The sequence below is a fragment of the Numenius arquata genome, chromosome 16, assembly GCF_964106895.1.
Source record: "Numenius arquata chromosome 16, bNumArq3.hap1.1, whole genome shotgun sequence".
Taxonomy (NCBI): domain Eukaryota; kingdom Metazoa; phylum Chordata; class Aves; order Charadriiformes; family Scolopacidae; genus Numenius; species Numenius arquata.
The window spans coordinates 14,187,265-14,209,163 of record NC_133591.1 but is presented as its reverse complement, the minus strand read 5'-3'; the positions used below and the strand labels follow the sequence as shown (position 1 = coordinate 14,209,163).

At 43.1% G+C, this 21,899-nt stretch overlaps 2 protein-coding genes across 2 annotated transcripts in view; one reads left to right on the top strand and one right to left on the bottom strand.

Annotated features, from left to right (window-relative positions):
- RNFT2 (ring finger protein, transmembrane 2) overlaps positions 1-11,021 on the bottom strand; it is a 29,113-nt gene extending 18,092 nt beyond the window's left edge. Inside the window, exons 1-5 of the mRNA XM_074159611.1 lie at positions 10,939-11,021; positions 6,980-7,458; positions 5,104-5,180; positions 3,516-3,616; positions 1,090-1,243 (exon numbers count right to left, since the gene is read on the bottom strand). Coding sequence (XP_074015712.1) covers positions 1,090-1,243; positions 3,516-3,616; positions 5,104-5,180; positions 6,980-7,458; positions 10,939-11,021 — 894 coding nt within the window. The remainder of the gene's footprint in view (positions 1-1,089; positions 1,244-3,515; positions 3,617-5,103; positions 5,181-6,979; positions 7,459-10,938) is intronic.
- A 3,654-nt stretch (positions 11,022-14,675) lies between these two features.
- SPRING1 (SREBF pathway regulator in golgi 1) lies at positions 14,676-20,963 on the top strand. Its single transcript, XM_074159690.1, has 5 exons — positions 14,676-14,786; positions 15,394-15,550; positions 16,796-16,947; positions 17,455-17,568; positions 18,614-20,963. Exons 1-5 carry the CDS (start codon positions 14,676-14,678, stop codon positions 18,695-18,697), a joined length of 618 nt encoding a protein of 205 aa, XP_074015791.1. The 3' UTR covers positions 18,698-20,963.
- The last annotated feature ends 936 nt before the right edge of the window (positions 20,964-21,899 follow it).

The following is a 21,899-nucleotide window of genomic DNA, read 5'->3' as shown; positions in this document are numbered from 1 at the left end:
CTCAGACAAGCAAGCAAAGGCTGTGAACCTTTTCCAACACTGCAATTTATCTTGGGAAGACTATTCACATCACTTTTCCCTCCCTCCCCAGGCTGGATTATGCTCTGACCTAGCACATTAATCTCCCAAAATAAAATAATAATAATAGAAGAAGAAGGGAAAAAAAAAAAGAGCTGGACAATTGCCAGAAATAAATTAATAACTATCTCAAATAGCCCTGCTGTGCAGGAACAAACTGCTCAACTCCCCTGCCACCCATGTCATTTGTAAGCAAAACTATTCCCAGTTTAGATATCCCCTTAAGTGCCCTGCCTGAGACCTTCAGCGATGAATGATAATATCTTGCATCTATATAGTGCCTTTCATCCCTTTAGCTGCCAGGAAGTTTCTTTACCAAATGCAAATAATACACATTGCTACATTTGCCGCTGAAATGTAGACACTACTAAGCGGAGGAAGGGGTGGCGTGACAGATCTGTAAGAGTGAAAAACCATGAAAAAGCATTAAAAGAGAAAGAACGTAGTGAGAAAGTTTCAATAGTTAGACCTAGTCTACATAGGATTTTCTAAACATTTAACTACGTTAACCATTTTGTTACAATATTTCTTCACCATGGTTAAAACTGATGCTGCCTTTTGTGGCATCAGTAGCTTCAATTTAATGCTGTTACCTCATTGACCCAAGTGGAAAGCCAAAGAGACAAGTACTTGCATTTTCTTTCCAGTAAATTAAGAGATTTGTGTTTCAGAAATATCTGTTTACAGGGATTACTCAGAAAACAAGACTTAGAACAAAGTCAACCAGAAAAACAGTTATCTTGCTGCTAATACCTATTCCTTCTCAAGCAATGCTTACCTCTCTCTCTCTCTCTGGAGTTTAATTACTTTCTGGTGTTACGAAACCCTTGCTCAGGTCTGCGATGGCTCAAAAACCAAAGCCCACCACCGAGGTCACTTTCTGCCAAATTTTTATCAGACATTTTATTATTTTTTTTTCTTCCACCCATATTTTATGCTGCAGACATATTGTAAAGGTATTAGATTATCAAAGACAATCATCCGTATATCAAGAAGAGATGAGACTCTTACCTTTGACTTGACAGCTAGGATGATCTTAGGCAGGGCGACAATCAGGCATTTCAATGCGATGGTGAGGTACTTCAGTACAAAGTCTGCGATCCCCACGATCCACATCAGGTCGAAGAAGTCCAGCCTCTCAAGGTTGGGTTTCAGAAAGATGAGGCTGAAAAGCATGACAACAAGGCTCTAATGCCAATGAGGAGAACCTCAGTTAAGCTTTTTGATACCAGCTCTACCCACTGCTGGCCAGAGAAAGCCTAGAAACCGCACTGAACCTCAGTGAAGTTCTCAAGGGCGATAGGAATAAGACATGCAAAGTAGTCCCATGGTTCCTCTGGGCCTCTTGACTTTGTCTGTTCTTGCCCATTTCTGCTGAGGTCAGCAGGTTTGCCCACTACCAGAAAAAAGGACCCAAACAGCAGTCTCTAAAGCTACTTGTGCACGTGAAACAAACTGGTGACAAAGGAAGCAGTGTATTAAATGTGGCAGAGAGGGCAGAACTTTAGATGCCTCGTGCTCTGCCACTGTCTGAAGCAAACCAAGAGCTGGGCTGTGTTAATTAGCAACTCTTACCCGAACCAAAGACCCCAAAATATAGCGTCCTTTACATAATGTTGTTGAATGGCCTGAACGTTTGCCCTTTAAAGAAGGGGAGTTCAAAACAGCAGAACTTCATGTAGCAGTGGGCAGGAGCTACTGACCTGAGCAGCAATGAGGACTGGACCCTACTCAGACTGAAAAAATAGGATTCCTCTTCAGGATATTTACCTAATAAAGCCTCGTGGTAGAAAGCACAAACTTAACAAACAAAAAAAAAAGCAAAAGTAAAATAACCAACCCAGAATAAAAAGCCTGAACATGAATTCAAAATACTCACAACACTGGCACAGCACAACAGGTATAATTATACCCTAAAAACAGAAACAGAATCAGAGACTTTACTACTATTCATGCACTAGAAACAAGCAAAAAGTAAATAAATCAGGAAATGAAAAATAAGCCAGAAAGAAACAAAACTGAAGCCGCTATTTCGAATTTCACACGTCTGCCTCATGAATAGTCACAGGTCCCCACACAGCAAGCAACAGATACCAAGCATGACCCAGCAGGCACCACTGCAACGCTGGCAGCAATAGGGCTTTTCAGGGAAGCTCTTGCCCAGTCTGTTCACTGTTAATAAGCTGCACCCTGAACAGTGTATAAGATGGCCCCAATTTGCTGAAACCCTTCTATTTTAGATGATCTATCCTTTATTTTAAACCAGTCCCACCCATGCTTTTAACCTTAACCACCTTCTTAGGGACACACTGTTTCCCTGGGGCGCAAAGAAATTTATTCTAATTGCTTTCACACCTTTATGTCATACCTGTTTCTTCTCTTTCATTCCCTCCCACAATCCCTATACGGAGTATCCCATGGTTTGCCATCTCTCATTCGGACCCACACATACAGCCTCCTCATCTCTCCCCCTTTCTAGAAGCGTTTACATACACAGCTTTCCGATGATCCAAATACATTAAGGGCAATAAATGACAGAAAAAAACATAGCCAAGAGCCATCTAGCCATAACCCAACTGATGCATGTTACACATGTTGTATTTCCAATCTGAAGTTTTAAGTCCCCTTCAGTTGGATAAATAACGTTTTCATTGGGAAGACAATTCATACACTTTTACCTGATTTCTCAAGTAACCACCTTCGATATTGCTCCATTTCTTCCTATTTATTCTACTAATATCCCCTTGCTTAAGTTCTGTATCTTTGCTTCCTATGGCTCATTTAATCCTTGCTTTATAATAAGCAGGGATAGTACAGAACCAAATCCACGGGCACTAACTTTTCTATATTTGAGAACCTCTTTAGTCAGAATTTGAAAGGGGAGAGCGGAGGCTATCTTAATTACCTCAGATCCAAACGCCTCCAAGCCCTGAAGTAAAACACTACTATTGTACTTCCAGTTTATCTCCTTTAATAGGCTGAAAATTGATAGACTGAAGAGAAAAGAAAATATTACAGGAAGAGGAAAATCAGGTGGGTCAATTTCTTATCTGCTTCCAAGACCTGCTCTTTATGTTCAGCCACACTGGTCAAAATGGAAATTCAGAAGTCACACTATAAAAAAGTATCCACCCTGCTTCGATGCATAAGAAAATTGCAAGTGTAGGTGTGTCAAGCAGTAGGACTGTAGTGTATCATCACACCCGTCCCATTTAGACCCTGGTTATGTCATTTATTGATAGGAGCATAGTCCACTGGTAGAAGCAATGCACACATTCTCTTCCTCCATTGAAAGGAATTACAAAGGTGTGACAAAGACGGCAGATACCTTAAGTACACACACTTCCTCCCACAGTGTGGGGAGAAGTGGGCTTCCCTCTTCTCCTCCCTGGCCATTATCACCTGCTGCCATCATGCACAATGTAAATTTTGCCCACCTGTTGTACAGCTGCTGAGAGCTGAATGTGTAAAGCAAGTACAAGGTGTTCCCGGTGAGAAAGGCCAGGATCCAGAAGACAACCAACACTGATCTCTTCTCCTGAGCAAGAACAAGAAGTAAAGATAAGTTCCAAGTCTCAAGGGTTACACTGAGCCTTCAACTGCTGAAAAAAATGCAAGACTAACCTAGGGGACACAAATAAGCAACTAAGTGATCAGTAATTAGTTTATTTACATTGGACTAAGACTCAGAAATAGACTGCTAGGTAAAGACATATATAAACACAAGGAGAAATGGCTCTCACTCACCTAACCTTCATAAATAAAGGAACTTCAGAGAAATTACTCAAAATACATGGCTGAAAACGACAGCCTTACTTGCTGAACACAATTTTCAAAGCTGGGATCTTTCTTGGGATATCTAAATTCTCCTGATATTTAAAATGCAGTTTGAAAAGCAGATTAAAAAACCAAACAGTTCCATATATTGTACTATAATTCTGAGTTGCCACCTCTCTGGAATGACCCTTCTTGAAAGAGTTGTTTTACAAATAGATCCAAAATCACTTACAAGAAGGCTTAGCTAAATCAAATATAACACAACCCATCACTGCATGCAGCAGATATTAATGTTATCTGAATGCATGGAGGTTCTAAAACATGAATTTTTGATTGAAGAACTAACCAAAGGTCAAAATAAGTGCAAATTTTGCATTTCAAAAGACAAGGAACGTTATAGACAGAAGCTGGATGGCAGAAGAGCTTGTCCTGGGTCTTGACTCGGTGTAATTTTGGAAAGTAAATTTTACTCCTGGGAGGGAAAAAAAAAAACCATTTTTCTTATGAGCTGATTTATTAAGAAAACAGCTCTTCACCAGCCAGGGATGTTAGGTTGAGATTTAAAGCAGGCAGATTAAGGGGCACACTGCTGGAAAGACAGAGGTGCAAAGTGCAAGGCAACAGCAATCTATTACATGATTGTGCAATTTATCTGTTCATTCAGCGTTGTATCGCATTTATTCCACTGCTGTTGTTGGATATAAGTGTACACTTGTGCCACGCATGTCATTTTTACAAAAAAAAGCAATTCTAGTCCTGTGCTTTTAGTGCTGTTGAAGTATTTTGCTGACGCTGAAGATCAGAAGGCCTGGAAAGATCTACTGGTTTCTTTATATTACCAACCATTATAAAGATAATAACAAGCAATACATCTACAGAATCCTTCAGCTGAACATCTCAAAACATAATCTAAATGCTAATAAATTAAATCTCATCGGAGAGAAGTGCTTGAAGATGCACTGCCAGTCAGTGGCAGAACCAGAGGCAGATAACAATCTCCCTGACTTCCCCTCTCTTTGTTTTACAATGTCACACTTTCACAAAAGAGCAGGATGGAAACTGTGGGAGAGCATCAATGGGGAGAAGCAGGAAGAGAAAGGGAGGATGGATTACAGTAAAGCACTCTTATTCTGACAGATATAATGGCATCCATCCCTACATTGCAAAAGAAGGTTCAGCATAGACATTGTTTTGCATACAAAGAGCAATGTTGCTTTGGAACGTACGAGAGTAAGATGTTGTACTCACCTTCAGAGCAACCTGTTCTCGGAGCGTCGAGTTGGCGTATGCAAATGTGCTGGCCATACCAATGCACACAGCAATCCCTGCAGGGAAACACACTGTCAAATACATACGGCTGGGCAGGAGGATCTTCAGTCCTAAGCTGTTTGGTATCAGCATCTCAAGCTTAGAAAAAAAAATTTACTGGGTGGTATTCTGATGTGCTGGAAATTAAAATATATGGGCAACTAAAACAGGGCAGCCCGGACTCATATAAAGTTCAAATTCAAGTTAAATGAAAATGAAGCTACTGCAGTGAGCACTTGCCACCCAGCCCAATACAAACACTGTCCTAATCACAGAATCTTCTTGGTTGGAAGGGGCCTTTGAGATCATCGAGTCCAACCACAAAAAAATAAAAACCAACCAAAAAAAAACCAAACACCAAAACCGAAACAAAACCCACACAAAACAAACACCCACAACCACACCCCACACCCACCCACAAACAGACACAACCCAACAATCTCGGGCACTAGAGCATGCCCTGAAGTGCCATGTCTACACGTTTCTTAAATACCTCCAGGGATGGTGACTCCACCACCTCCCTGGGCAGGCTGTTCCAGTGCCTGACCGCTCTCTCAGTAAAGTCATTCTGCCTAATATCTAATCTAATCCTCCCCTGCCACAACTTTACACCATTTCCTCTGCTCCTGTCATTATTCCCTTGGGAGAAGAGTCCAACACCCACCTCTCTACACCCTCCTTTTAGGCAGTTGTAGAGGGCAATGAGGTCCCCCCTCAGCCTCCTCTTCTCCAAACTAAACATGCCCAGTTTCCTCAGCCTCCTCTCATATGACTTGTTCTCCAGACCCCTCACCAGCTTGGTGGCTCTCCTCTGGACACGCTCCAGCAGCTCAATGTCCTTCCTGTAGTGAGGGGCCCAGAACTGAACACAGCACTCGAGGTGAGGCCTCACCAGTGCCAAATCCAGAGGCACAATAATGTCAGGTTCTGTGGTGAAGGAGAGCAGAAGTGCTGCAAGTTGTGGCTGTATTGTGCAAACGCAACTCAGCTACGTGACACTATTAAAATAGCAGTTCAGCAGCTCGTGGAGGACAGGGCTCACTATCAAAATCATACGGGATACCAGGTCCAAAGAGCAAGATGTTGCAGACATGATTCAATACTCATTTTTGGGAATACTGACAGAGCTGTTAAGTGGACTAAACTCAAGCGTTATTGGCTTCTCTGGGATAATAATCTCAGCATACTACTCCCAGAATGAGTAAGGATCCTCAGACATGCCACATGTACAGTTTTGTAGTAAGAGGAGGATTAGATGAACAGATTTTACGTGACCACCGAGGGGCTGAAAAAGTCAGGTACCAATAAAGAAACCTGGATAGACATATTTTTAAGGCACTCTGAAGATCAGGACTGCAATGTGTAACTGCTGGTGCTCTTTGGCTTGATTTCTCAACTACTATTCTTCTAGCTCTACAAGTGTCTCACCCCTCTGAGCCCTTCTGTGCTACGCAGAGGCCTTTGCTAATCACTAAGGTGAGCTCTCCCCATCTCTCCTAGAGAGAGGTCTGAGGGAGAAGCCTTGGTAACACACCAGTCCCTACAGAAATGTCAAGGAGAGATTAGGGAAAAGTACAGAACTATCTCCCACAGGTCAGGACAGGAAACAGATGGGACCAACACAGATGAAAACAGCTTGGACTGAAAGTAGGATGAATTTATCAAATGCATTATCCCATGCATTTGAATGTATCCCCTTCATGCTAGACTACCTCTAGACACTGTCATGGGGATAAATGTATCAGACACCACAGCATGATAAAGCTTCCTAACCACCCTCTTACACACTTGAAATCCAGAAAGGATAGGTGCTTACCAAGCTTATGCTGGAAACAAACTTTAGCCAGGAGGATCAAGATGAAGGGAAGTCCCTTCTGCAGCCAACCGATCACAGCTTTTAACTCTGAAAGAGCTGGGGCTGGAGTTCCAGCTTGTTCGTCACTGCCTTCCTCAGCATGCCCATGGCGGTCCCCTCCTGCCATGTGCAGCAGAGATGAACCCCGGTGGTGGCCGTGGTGGAAATGATGGGACGACTGCCGGTGGTGAAACGGGGCTCCTTCTGTACGACCGGTCCCTTCCTCCCTCGGGGCTGGCATCTGAATGAAAACTTCCCCACCTCCTGCTGAAGAGCCCAGAACCAAACCTGACTGGAACGGGGTGGCTGTGATGGTGCCCGAGGGGATACCTGCCAGGCCTGAGAACAGCTGCTGTGGGGAGGAAGCTTCAGCCTTCAGACTTTCAAAAACCCCACTTTCATCCACGCTGGTTTCAGAACTGACTGTTTGGCTCCGGTTTCTGCAGTGGATGGAGGTAAGAGAAATGTGATTAAACAAAAATGAGTGCCACAGAACTTCTCAGGCCTTTAGCCCAATCCTGACTGTAGTCATTTAAGAGTTCCTCATGCACTATCAGAATACATAGGTCTCCAGATGACAGATGCTTTTCCCTCTATTTGCTGTTGGAAAGTCACAGGTGCAGAACCAGAGGCCAGTAACCAGACTCCTAAGATTAGATCACAGTACTTCTTTAGAAGTGATCAAAATGCACCAGCTCCTTCATCTAAGGAACAGAGTTCCCAAACACCCCCTTTACTTTTGGAGGAACCAAAGAAATAACACCTGATAATAACACCTGAAATAACACATCTGATACCAAATTCAACACCTTCTATAATTATTTTAATATTTAAAGAAAAACATATTAAACCCCATGTAACTTCATACAGCACAACCAAGACAGGTCACGTTATATACAAAGAAATTAATCAAGCTAACTCAAAGAAATGACCTACCCCTAAATTCTTCTGGCTTTATTTTGCGATGATCGCTACTTGCCTAGTGATGAATAATGCAAAGAAGAGACAGAGTCAACTGGGGAACAGAAGCACTGACAGCTGCTTGAGTGTTCCTAACACAACAAATATTTTAAGTGAAGGATGTGCTCATGGGTCAAGAGAAATTGTTTTATTTTGATATTCTCGGCAAATTGGACATGGATGTACCCAAACTACTGGGCACTGGATAGAATTAGATCTGGCACTGATACTTTCTGAGCTTGTTGGATTATAGCCAGATTTCAAAAAGAAAGTCTTAAATATCTTCATCCTAATTAAAAAAAAAATAGGCTTTCTTCACCTGAACTTGGTACTGTGGTACTGAAATGAATGCATGGGAAGTTTAGATGACAGGGGACGATACAGGTAATAAGTAGAACAATCATTAGGCAGAACATGCCTGGCAGAGAGCAAATATCTCTCTAACTTGCAAAAGGAAAGTAAAGAGTAAATTAACCTCAGCAAGAGGCAAAGCCCACAAATAGGGCATGTTGCAGAACTTCAGTCTCTCTTGATTTTAATCCTTGGAGATCTCTAACTTTAGAAATAGCAGTCACAAACTGAGGCAGCACATGCAGGCACATACAGGGCCCTTAACCCTCTCTCTCCCTTGGGTTCGAAAGCCTCCCCAGGCACCTTACAGGGCACAAAGCACTGCCTTTCATCTCACCCTGGAGATAGCTTCAAACCCCTCTGGGCATACCTTCCCACTAAGTAAACTCCTAATAAGGCTTTTTATAGCTACACCCCATTCCCAATGTCTCTCCACAGGCTCCAGCAAGGAATCAAGTCAACAAGATATTGTACACCTCTTTCTGGTTCAACATACTCATCAACCAGATCTTTGATTTTACACCCAACATTACAATTTAGGGATGTATACACAAGATGGGGACATAATGTGACAGTACTTACGTCTGGGAACATAACAAACAAATTGGGTGGAACCCAATGTGACAGATAAAAGACACAAGTATTGTTTGGAACAATACTACCAGGACACATGACTATGCTTTCAGCAGGAAGGAATTAATTGGGGACATACTTAAAAAACAAATAAACGAGGATGAAATTCCAAGTCTGCTGAAGTGAACAGAAGTGAAGACCAGTGACAACAGCATTTCACTCTTAAATCAGAAAACCTTCAGCCTATGTTACTGACAATATGTATTTACACTGTTAAAAACCAGAAGCATTTATAAAAACCAATTGACATTACTCTGTTTATCTCTTGCACTCAATAATAGACACCTATTCTGAATACATTTGAACCATTCAAACAGATCCTAAAGTGCCTCACAGGTTTGTACAGAGTCAGAGAGCTCTACACTGCAGATAAGAAGGCCCATACAACATCTTCTGTGCCTCTCAAGCCTCAGGCTTGCCTGCTGATACCAAATCCACAGAGTGCACTGAGGCTTGGGCAGCATCATGCAGCAAAAGTTAAAGATGGCTTTCTTTTCCCCTGAAATTAAGAATAGTACCATGCTAGAAGTGGTCATGACATCAAGCTGCACCTCTACCTGCAAAACCACCAAGGAATACTTAGTGACTGCTTGAGAACACGATCTTTCACTTACAATCTCAGCTCAGCCAGAGCAATGAAATTTGTTAGTTCCATCTTTGTCTTAGAGTAATTAGATTAGTTTCTTCTTTAGAGAAAAAAAAAAAAAAAAAAGTCAAGCTCTAACGCTGCCAAAGCACAAGGGAACATTTAGTACCCGAACAACAACAGTGGCAAGCCTCCCTTGCTGATGTTATAATTACTGAAATGAATTAAAGGTATTCTACTTCTAAATATCCACATACATGAAGCTAGATACAGATTCTGGGATGATGTAAAGGACCGCCCAAAATCTTTATAAAATACTAAGTCATAGTAGTTGGGAGCTTCAGGCCAGCAGACTTTTAACACCTTTATAACAGAAGTATAAACAGCCTCTGCTCATACGGATGGATGTTTTCAGATTGTTAATGCTCAGGATCCCCACAGGACCGTGCCATCAACCACTCTTCTGGAGGTCCAAAACATCCTGCCTATGCTAAGCCAACTGTCCCATACTGGATCATGAAACCTGGAACACTGTAGCTGGTAGCAGTCAGTTACAGACATGAAAGAGAAAAATAAATCTGTCTTTAAGCTCTCTAAACTCAAGCAGAAAGCCTAGCCACACTACATGCACAGGAATCACAGAATCACAGAATGATATGGGGTTGGAAGGGACCTCTGGAGATCATCCAGTCCAACCCCCTGCCAAAGCAGGTCCATCCAGAGCAGGTTGCACAGGAACGTGTCCAGGTGGGTTTTGAATGTCTCCAGAGATGGAGACGCCACCACCTCCCTGGGCAGCCTCTTCCAGGGCTCTGCCAGCCTCACAGGAAAGAAATTCCTCCTCATGTTTAGATGGAACTTCCTATGTTTGAGTTTGTGCCTGTTATCTCTTGTCCTGTCCCTGGGCACCACTGAGAAAAGACTGGCCCCATCCTCCTGACACCCACCCTTTAACTATTTATAGGTATTTATCAGATCCCCCCTCAGTCTTCTCTTCTCCAGACTAAAAAGACCCAAGTCCCTCAGCCTTTCCTCATCAGAGAGATGCTCCAGGCCCCTCATCATCTTTATAGCCCTTTCCTGTGCCCCCTCCAGCAGTTCCCTGTCCTTCTTGAACTGGGGAGCCCAGAACTGGACACAGTGCTCCAGATGTGGCTTCACCAGGGCGGAGTAGAGGGGGAGGATGACCTCCCTCCATCTGTGTATTACACTCTTCTTGGTGCACCCCGAGATGCCATTGGCCTTCTTGGCCACAAGGGCACATTGCTGGCTGGAAGTATATGTCTTTCTCGATTTTGAGCTTTCATCTTCTAAAACACACCATACACTTAAATCAGAACATTCCCCTCTGGAAAGGAAAATGAAGGAAAAAAGACGGAAAAAGATCTACCTTTCAGGAGGAACGTTGTCAGTGTTGCTGCTATGCCGTCTCTGCATTTTCCTCAGAACTTTAAAACACAACACGCTCAACATTAACGTTGTAGGTCAACAATTCCCAGTGTGACTACTAACAAAGGGCCACAGAGTCAGAGGCCTGTGAAGCCCATCTGGCTAGTGACATGGCTGGCACAAATCATCTGCTTCTCCGACAGAGCACCTCAAGACTGCGGTTGGTTCTTAGTACACTTGCGAAGAAACAACTTTCAACTGGCAAATGGAAGCAAACTGTATACAGAGGTCTCCAAATAGGGCAGGGACTAGTCAGATCCCCTTTTGCAATATGTGGCAGTCCCAAGGAGTGTACGGCTGCGTGATGACATGTTCTGCTAAAGATCTTGAGGACAACTAACGGAATAGCTCTCGATGTGACACGTTTATCGACATATACTCCCCGGAAACGAAATCCCTTCTTCCTCTTCTGAAGAAACTCGCTTTGTAAAGCAAAACTGAGAGGGAGGAAAAAAAGAAACTGTATAAGCATTTTTTATGAATAAAATACAATCAGGTCATAACAATATTTTTTTAAATAAGCAACTCATTCCTTTTAAACCACAAAAATGCCATTAGCAGACTCTGCACAATGGTCATAAATGATACGCACATATGCACCAGATCACATGTGCCTGCTCCACTCATTCTGGAACTGTCAGCATAAAGTAAGGTCTGGAGTGGGAAATGAAAAGACATTGAAATTGTATTAACTTCAGGAACTTTTTCTAGAACAAAGAGAGAAGTTCTTTATTTTTAGTTATTTAAATCTCTGCTTTCAAGCATCTAATTTTAAGAGAACAAGCTCAAACGCATTACACCTTTTAAAAATAAATTCAAAAGCAAAGGAGAATGCGGAATCATCATCGTTAAGGCATAGCACAGAGTAACTGGCAAATAGTCTTACACTGATTAATGTTATATTTTTTATATAAAACCTGAAGAATGGGCTAGTTTTGCAAGTGATTTGTCCATGTTTCCAGAAGCATTTCACAGAAGATTTGGACAGACATTCTTTATATATTGAAGTCTGATCCTACTCAGCCCTAGATTACAATAGCTACTGAATAAAATGTAAAAGGCTGTAAATATTCTTTAATATCTGAAGTAGTAACATTATTTATAACATTTCAAATGGCATGAATACATGTAAATAAATGTGTAGTCCTATATCTGTATTTTGTAAAGGCAAAATGGTTCTGAGAACATTTCTTAGTTATTCATAAGCAGAGGTACAGGAGCTGAGAAACAGCAAATCTGGAATATTTCTTTTTTCCCCCTATATCTTGACCTTTTCATTCATATTCTTTACCTTCAGTGACCCACTAACCCATGCAAAACTGCATTAAGTACAAATTTTATCCCTTAATAAAGCCCAATTCGTGCAGTTCACGGTGCAGAAACAGACAGTTGTGTTTACCACCACGCACCTGCAGTAAAAGTACAGGTAGTTTGCTGAGTCCTGAAGATAAGTTACAAAACAGTGAAAGAAGAAAGGGTACTTCAGTTAAATCGCACAGGTAACCGTACTGAATTTCTAAAAGGATGAAACAAAAATGCCTACATTTGCAAAAAAGAGAAAAACTCTTGGTTTGTAACATCCAGTCTTGAAGAACCCCACCAAGTGGGCTGAACTGAGACAACACTGGATTTGAGTCAGCACTGACAGAGAACACGGAGGCTTTAAAATGAGGTGCCAACTTTAGACATCCCCTTGACAGTTAATATAAATACACACATATCCATGTAAATAAAATTTGGCATAATCACATACGGCAGGGAAAACACAGCTTTTAACACATTTTATGGAGAGGATGCAGAAGCCATCATGAGTACCAGAAATCTAATCCTAACCGAAGTTTTCTGACACTCTAAATTACCAACGCTCTCTTAACTACAAATCTTGTAACTGCCAGCAATTTTTTAATCTTCAGCTATATGTTTCAATTTGTGTTGTGTTTCCAGGGCCAAAATTTGTTTTATAAGGATCTGTAAGTTTTATACAGTAAAAAATACATATTAAAGATTTTTTTTCCAGATTTTTTAAAGCTGCATTTGTGGTAACAACACTTAGCACTCCAGGATTTTTTTTTATGCTTTCCCTGCACTAAATGTTATTTAATCCTAACCTGACACTATCTCTGTCGACTTAATATATAATACTATCCTCTTTTTAACCAAAACAGTAGTTAAGATACGATGAAAAGGCCGAGACAGGCTGATCCATGCAGGCAGAGCTGTCCTACCTGTGAATAACTTTAGGACCACTGCTTATAAAGAAATCTGTCCACCTGCCCATGCTACAAACTGAGAGCTAGAGTCACCGTGGAGATAACACTGAAGCTTGGAAAATCCTTCCCTATCTTCTAGACCATTCTAACGATTGTAATTAGATTGTAATCTGGATTGTAATGTGGGGCGAAATCACATTCCAAAATGATACGCAGCTCTATAGGGAGTCACTTTTTGGCATCAGCCACGAAGCAGACAGTGACATGAATGCTAAGTATTGAAGATGCAGGACTTCATGAGATGTAATCATCTGTTCTGCCCAGAGTCCTACAGATTTAAGATCAGATAGAATTTAAATGGACTTTGTTCCAAAAGGCTCTCAGCTTCAATACTGATTGGTCCTGTCTTTTCCAGATTAAAGGTTTTCATCTTGCAACACTTGGACATTTTTTAGCAGTACCTGAATAACAGGTTTAACCAGAGGTGCAAGGTGCCACGGTGGGAGAGAGAGAGAAGCTCAAGAGGGCGCAGACATCTCATACGTGGAGTCCTTCAGATAATCCAAGATGGTCCAAATTTCAAACTCATCACAGGTCCTTCAAGCCGGATGACTGTAAGGCACCTGGATCACAGTGCTCAAACTGGCGCATCTGTAAGAAGCACACGTATAGAGTAATTTTCACCATAGCACAGTGAGTTTCACCTCTCCATCTCCTTGGGAAAGACAGAGAGGAGCAGGACCCCTTAGTGCTTCAACCCCAGGATGCATGCACGACCCAACAAGGCCGTTTTCCTCTGGGATTGGCACCTGCAGCCCTGCTCACTGCACAGACACTCCCCTCGGCGCCTGCTGGGCTGTACTTTGCCTTCATGGTGTATATACACACACACACGTGTGTGTGATAAATAAATATATACATAAATGTATTTATATATACACGCATATGTAGACAGATATATAAATACAGTTATATACATACACACATATATATGTACACACAGAGAGACACGGAGATGAGGCCTTTTTTTCCCCAATTAGGTGTGGGAAGGAGATTCCCGCTGGACCACGTAGCTAAATGCCCCAGCGGGGGCGGGAGCAAGCCGGCTCCAGGGACCGGCAAGCCCGGCCCGGCCCCGGCGGCCGCTGCCCCCCGTACCTACCCGTGCGGACCCCGGTGCCGGGCACCGCCCTCGTCCTCCGCGGCCGCGCCCCCTCCGCGCACGCACATCCGCGGCCGCCGCCTCCCCCGCCCCGCCGCCGGCGGAAGCGGGTGGGCCGCGCTCCCTGCGGCCCGGTGGCAGCGCCAGGGGCGGCCTCGCCGAGTTTCTCCGCCGGAGCCGGTGATGCCGGTCTCGGATCAGCGCTGCCCCCGCCGTTCCTCTCCCTCCCTGCGGCGGGCGAGCGCGGCGGCGGCGGCGGCGGCGGGGGGCTGAAGGCCCGGGCCGCGGCCCCGGTGCCGGGCCGCCATGGTGCCCTGGGGAGCGGTGCTGTGGCGGCGGCTGCTGAGGAAGCGCTGGGTCCTCGGCGTCGTCTTCGGGCTCTCCCTCGTCTACTTCCTCACCAGCACCTTCAAGCAGGTCAGTGGCCTCCCCCGAGCCCCCGGGAGGTGCGGGCCCGGGCCCGGCACGCTGCGGGGCGGGTTACAACATCCCCTATCCCGGGGTGAGTTCTGCCCTTTGGGTGCTGTCGCTGAACTCCGGGGAGAGAATGGCATCGTAATCATTAAATAAAGATAAGAGTTTAAAAAAAGCCATGCCTAATACTGTATTCAATAGCGATGGCGTTTTGAGCCAAAACGGGCAAGTAAGTCTTGAAGGGACTCAATTATTCTGTTGAAATAGCTCTTGTGAACTGTAATTCCAGTAGCAAAGAACTTACAAAAGAGAAATATGTGTACCTAGGGTTATTTAATGTCATATATGTTACTTTTCCGGTTGTTCAGCTGTGTTAGCTGATCCTGGGGTTAACTTGCATTCCCCCATTTCGCTGGATTATGTTCCTTTCACGCTGTCTGCAGCAAACAGTGAACTACCGCAAGCGGTGCGTTGCTCACTCCATTGACGCTTGCGTCTCCTGTGCTGTGGCATTCGCGAGTGGGCATTTGTTAATTGTGGGAAAAGCAGGTGGCTTGGGATGGCAGAAGGGACGTGTATGCCTGGTTGCAATGCTGTCTTTCCCCCGCAGGAAGAGCGGATGGTGAGAGATCGGAATCTCCTTCAAGTGCAAGAGCACGAGCAGCCCATCATGTGGAAGGTGAAGTTCAGTTCGGGAAACAGCAGTCAGCCGAGTAACCAGTGCAGGAATTCTGTGCAGGGGAAGCTCCTCATTACAGATGAACTGGGTATACCTGATACTAAGAATTTATTCTGCATATTGCAGTGTTGAATGCTGCTTTGCCTGTCCGATTGTCGATGGCGCTTCCAAGTAACGACTGCTCCTTATGAAGGTGTTTTTACTGCACAACCTCAGCTGCTGCCGTTCTATCCTTAATGTTGCTGTGGCCGATCTGAGTCCGCACACAGCGGGTTTGGGTCCAGCTGGGCTCAGCTCGGGCATGGAATCTTCTGAGTGCGGCTGTACTGTTTCCAGGATCACCTTAGATGGAAAGAACTCTAGTTACCTTTGCACAAAGCTCAAACGTTAAGTCTGGCTCAATTTTGTGTGGTTGCTTGCAGAGCTACTCCTATTTCCCTGCAGTGTATTCCTATTGTCCAGGTATGTTAGGGAGAGTAGTTGAGGAAACCTGATGGGCCTTCTATGGAGGCAGCTCAGGACTGGCATAACTAGCGCTCAGTCACAGTTAACAAGCTTATCTGACCCTTGTAAACCTAAGGATATTTCTTGCAGGTTCTTATATTAACCGCTTGTTTTAAGAGCATGGAGCGCTTCCTGCCCTGCACATCTCCTTCCCCAGTGTGCTCGTTGCTCAGGCGCTGGACCTTTCTTGACCAGAAATCAAGGCTGTAGAAAAGTCCCCACATCTTCTGTGATTTTGCATCAACGTTAAATTTAGCACTGTGTGAAATACGCTTACTAATGATTCACTGAGGTCTGTAAAATCACAGATACCCCTCACAGTCTAACACTGTGGTAGTGCAGCTTCCGTAAGGACATACGCTGTGCTTCTACACTATGAAGGATTCTGCTCAACAATGTGTATTACAGCTATCCCGCATGGATAAATCTAAGTCTCTTCATATCGAACTGTAAAAAGAGTTATCCAGATGTAGACCAGTTGAAAGAACACATTACAGTTTTTTCCAGTACAGTTATCACCCATCACCTTTCCCCCTTCCAGTCACAACAATGAATTATGCCAAAAAGATAGCAGAACTTAAATACTCTGCATTTAAATACTCATACTGTATATACAGCATGTAAGAGTAGGTACACAATAGTTGTGCAGGTAACACCAGGCTGTTGTGAAACTCAGCTCTAAGTGTTACTTCAAAGAACTGAAGGAGATCATAATCTAGTAAACGATAAATAAACCTGTTCTTAAGTAACGTGATTCTTGCTATAGATTTCTATAGAACGTAAAAAGGAGCACGTCTTGCCGGTTGTTACTACTGTTTTTGTTTTTCAGGCTACATCTGTGAGAGGAAGGACCTACTGGTGAATGGCTGTTGTAATGTCAACATGCCCAACACAAAGCTCTACAGCTGTGACAGCTGCCTTCCCAATGGCTGCTGCAGCGTGTATGAGTACTGTGTTTCCTGTTGCCTGCAGCCCAGCAAGGTGTGTACACTGTCTCCTGCTTTCCAGGTGTTCTCAGGCTCCTCTGTGGAATAGCGCTTGCTTATGAGGAGCTTCTTCCTTAGAGGGGACGGTTCCTTTCCTTGGAAGGATGAGGAAAGCCTGCAAGGACCATATGGCAAGCTATAAATAAAGCTTCAAAAATATTCATCCTTCCCACCTTCGAGAGGAAGTACTGGGAGCCGTGCAAAATGTTTCAGCTTCAGGGAAATTGCTGAAGGGAAATGGTTGTGGAAAAGCTATTCCAGCCAGTATCAGAATTGGCACTTCCCTGTGTTCTGTTAGTTTCTCGAGATTCTCTTCCTCCTGCCAGGCTTCCATGATGTGTTGACCTTTCAGTGCTTGCTGGAAACTCTAAATGAGTTACTATTACTCTGATACTTGAGCTGTGTAGGTTAAGGGCTTTGATTACTCCTTGTTGGGTGTTGATTACACCTTGATGGTGTTTGTGCTTTTTTATTTTGTCCTCTTTTTTGCTAATCACTTTAGCAACATCTTCTGGAACGTTTCTTGAACCGGGCAGCTATCGCTTTCCAAAACCTCTTCATGGCAGTGGAAGATCGCTTTGAATTGTGTCTGGCGAAATGTAGGACTTCATCACAGGTAAGACAGGAGTACATGTCCAGGGCTCAAAAATGGAAAAATACCCCAAAAGTACCCTTGGAAAATGGGTCTTGGTCCTAGGAATGGCGGATCTGTGGTGCTTGCACGCACACGGGCTTTTTCCTAAACGCTGAAGCTATGGCTGGGAGTTGATCTGAAGGCAATCCTCTGATTTGTCAGGTGAAATAGTAACATCAGCAGTAAACGAAAGGCAAAGTGTGTATTTAGAGCAGGGTGAGTTGTATGCTCTCTTTTAAAAAGAGGTACTTAAATAAAAAGAAACTAGCTGAGTTCAATGACTGGTGAAGATCTTGATGAGTTCTGGGGAAGATCTCATAAGGACAAGAACAGAGAGAGTTTTTCCCACTAGTTTCAGAATGCTATTTACTTTCTGGTACATTTTTAGACTTACCATATGCTGAGGAGTGTCTGCATAGTAACTCAAAAAGTATCTTGTATTTTTTTTGCTTTTTAAGAACAGAGATGAACTTCTGTTACCCGTGTGATTTTTACTAGAAATTTTGGTCTAAGCAAGCATCAGCCCTCTTAGAAAGTGTGGCTGGAGATGTCATGCAGCTTGAGTATTTAATATAGTAATAGGGATGGATTGCAAACAAAGGACACAGTTCCAAATGTCTCCAAAGTTGCTTTAGGGTTTGTTGGGGTTTTTTTTGCCCAAAGTATCTGAACTCTAGTTTTGTAAAGAATAATGCACACATCTCAAGTAGCAGCTTATTATGCCTTGCTTGCTTAGGACACCTGACGATATTGCCTAAACATATATAATTTTTTTTTTAATATTGAATCTGTTCCCGCCTACTTGGCTTGTCTCCTGAAAAGGAGGTTCTGGGTATGGTTCAACATTAAAGTGCTATAATATAGCAATTGTCTTCTGTATGTTGGAAGTGCAGTGGTGTTTGACTCCAGATGAATTTGGGAAATGTTTTGCATGCATATACACACTCCGGGTTTTGGCCCTCAGTGAAGGGATGTGTTGTTTCCATTATATGTGTATTGTTAAAGCTTCTCCTCCTCTTTCTGACAGAGCGTGCAGCATGAAAACACCTATAGAGATCCAATTGCAAAATACTGCTATGGCGAATATCCCCCCGAGCTTCTGCCTGTTTGAAAGCTGCATGATCTGAGCAACAAAGGGAAGGAACTGGAGACTGGAATCCAAAAGAGCAAGACAACGGCTGTTTCTTTACAAGAGCCTCAGTGTAAATGACTTATGTTATTTCCGGGGACAAACCCGGAGGCGTACGGACTTAAATTCTCTGGGATTGAATCTGCCTCTCTTTGGTTTGTTACGCACCTGCTTTGAAGTACTAGAGCACTAGTACGTTCTTTGAATACTTCCTCTAAATTTTAGGATGCATGGAGTCGACCTAGGCTATAAAACATCATAGGAAAAATATCTAATGTAGCTTTGCAGCTGTACATGGAAGTTCAGTCATGTCTCTGGACTGCAGAGACTTTCCAGAGTGACAGTAATAATTGGAGGATTTTTTGCTTTTAGGGAGTAAAGCATGCCTGTTGTGCTTCTCTCTCTGGAGCACTTCTTGACGTGCATGGTGTATGCTACATATGTAATTATGAATTATTTATTCATTTTATATGGATTACTAGCTGAAACTATTGATGCTTTGCATAGCTAGTTGTTGATGCCTTTCAGTCCCTCTTTTATTACGTCAGGTAGAAAGGATATTTTAGATCCTGACTAAAATTGGTTGATTGTTTTCCTCCTTAGTCTAAAGGAATTGTATTGGGATTTGTCACTATAGTGCTTATGTTCCTCGTAGTGAGTTTAAAGCATTCAGAACTCCAATGGAGTTGTTATTCTGTCAAAGTCCCATAGCACAAAAAAAGAGCAGGGATCTGTCTGGGATGGGATGTTTATTGTCTGTAAACACTTTCATTGTTACTCTGCAGCAGTTTCCTGGAAGAGGAGTCGTAGTCTTGTGAACAGTTCTCTGCTAGTCTGCTTTCTGACAGGGAGCACCGAAGATTTGTTTGCTTGAACTTGTTCAGGCCTTGGCAATTCAAATGTACTTCACTCCTGGTTGTGCAGGAGGCAGAAGGGTGGAGTTGTTCTAGGATTTCAGTTTAATGATGTCCTCACGCATGAAGTAATTGGAATGTCAGAACACGGCTCAAGCCCTCCTCTGAGGACAACTGTGTTGCATGAGTTCAGTTGAACAGTGATGATGTTTTTGATTTGCTGTTTGACATACTGGCTCCTCTGGGATTTCGGTCTGATCAGAACGGCACTACAACAGGGTTGGTTCTCCCCCAATTTCTCCTAGCTCTGTGAAGCTGCAGTTTAAACTGTCTCCCTCTTACAGCCACTCAACACAGAAAAGATGGGTAGAGAACCTGTAAAATGTTGACTCAACTTGCGCTCCCTCTGCAAGTCGCTGGGCAAAGTCCAAGCGCTAGACAAAATTGGGCTGTTCTTTTCTATGTACAGAGCCTCATTTCTCTTGTTTTTTACCCCATCCATCTCCTTCATGATTTTGACTTTGCGTATGCTTGTTTAAACTGATACTTCCTATTCCCTGACTCAATCTACAGAGACTTAAAAAACCAAAACAAACAAACAAAAACAACAAACAAGCACAGTGGTGGAGTATCTTGGTGCAAAACATCTGTAGAATGCTATTGCAATTACGTATGATATAAAAAAGTAGTGTTACCAGCCATCTGATAAAATCCACTTGCATTGTTTTCATTGTTCTTTCCCAGAAGTCATCAAGTGAGATAATCGTTCCGTCAGCAGATTCTCTCAAAAATCTTGTTTTTTCCAAAAGCTTAAAAGCTTTAGCATTAGCAGTTTATCCAGCTGAAAATCTGTCTCCCCTTTGCTGCCGTCCTATGGCAACTTGCTGCAGCAGACATGATACAGTGTGAAGATGCAGTGTGAAATGCTGTCTTCAGAGGGTAGCAGAGGTTACTTCTCTTTTCAGTGTTAAAGAGATTCTTCACCCCTGTTCCAGCACTTCATAACTGTTTTCCTCAGGGAAGGCCATCAGGTTGGTCTATTATATCATTCCTGCTGAGATGTATTCCAGCACTTCATGGTTTTGCACAACTGCTGAGATCAAGATACCGATAGCTTGCTCTTGCTTTCTTTTTCAAGTTGGTATTAATTCCCTAGCAGGTGATACTACCGCTTGAAGCTGTATTTGTATGAAATCATAAGAACCAACCTAATTTGGACATTAGTGGTAATTCCCGGCCCCTTTCTCTCCTAGAAAAATAGGATGTGATCAGAAGTGCATTGTGACCACTGTCCAGTCAAGGGGACAGAAACTGCATCCTCCCTCCCTGGTTGTTGAGCTGTTCAACTAGTGTCTATACTGTATGTTAAATCATTAAAAATTTATCTATGTTCCAAAATACTGCCTGTTCTCATGTCTCTTCTTGAACTACGCGGCAACTGTACCAAAATGTAAGTTTGAAGAATGCAGAGGAGTAGAGTGGGATGCTAACTTGAATACGTGTAATAAAGGCAAGCAAGTAGAGGCAAACAGAAGATCTATTTCATTTCGATCCACGAAAAGAGCATGCTGTGGTGCACAGAAAGATCTGGCCCTTTGCAAAAGTGGATTGAGCAGGGAAAGGAAGGTAAATGATGGCTTCATATTGTGAAGATTCGGTGAGAATGTCAAATCAGTGCTTCCTGGTAATACTTCTGTGTGGATTAAGGGATGTTGATCCTTCTTGCAAAAAAGCCTGGTGATTCTGTGGTTGTCAGTGACTGTCTGACATGTCCTTTCCATTTGTCAGCTAAGAGACTTGTGTTTGGCAGCAGATTTAATGAGAGGACTCAATGGAGCCACTAGCTCTGCTTATCTGCACTGAGGTCAATGCTGGGGATAACTGAATGGGTTGTGTACTCCTTGCTTTCTGTAGTTTACAAGAATATTAATGCTAGTGAAAAATGACAGCAGCTGACATCTAACGAGGAACAGGTACAGTATTTGGCTGTACCAATTTGGAAAGAGTAATCTATGGCAGAAGGGCAAAGCAGTAACTGCCATTGTAGCTGAATTTAAACTTGAGCCATTGGCCTTGAAAGAACCTGCTGTACTGCTCCATTGAGATGGTACATGGAAAATTGGATAAAAATTCTTATTATGGTGGGCTGGAGTTCTGAAAAGGCAAAAGCAGACAGCTGGCTTTGGGCACACACTAAACAGTTGATGAGTTGGGATCGTGGTTTCTGCATTCTCAGACTCTCACTCATTGTAGTGGTAATTCTTCTATCTCCCATATGTGTTCAGGCCCTAATTGCTTGGAGAACTAACAAACTATGTCAGCAGTCAATT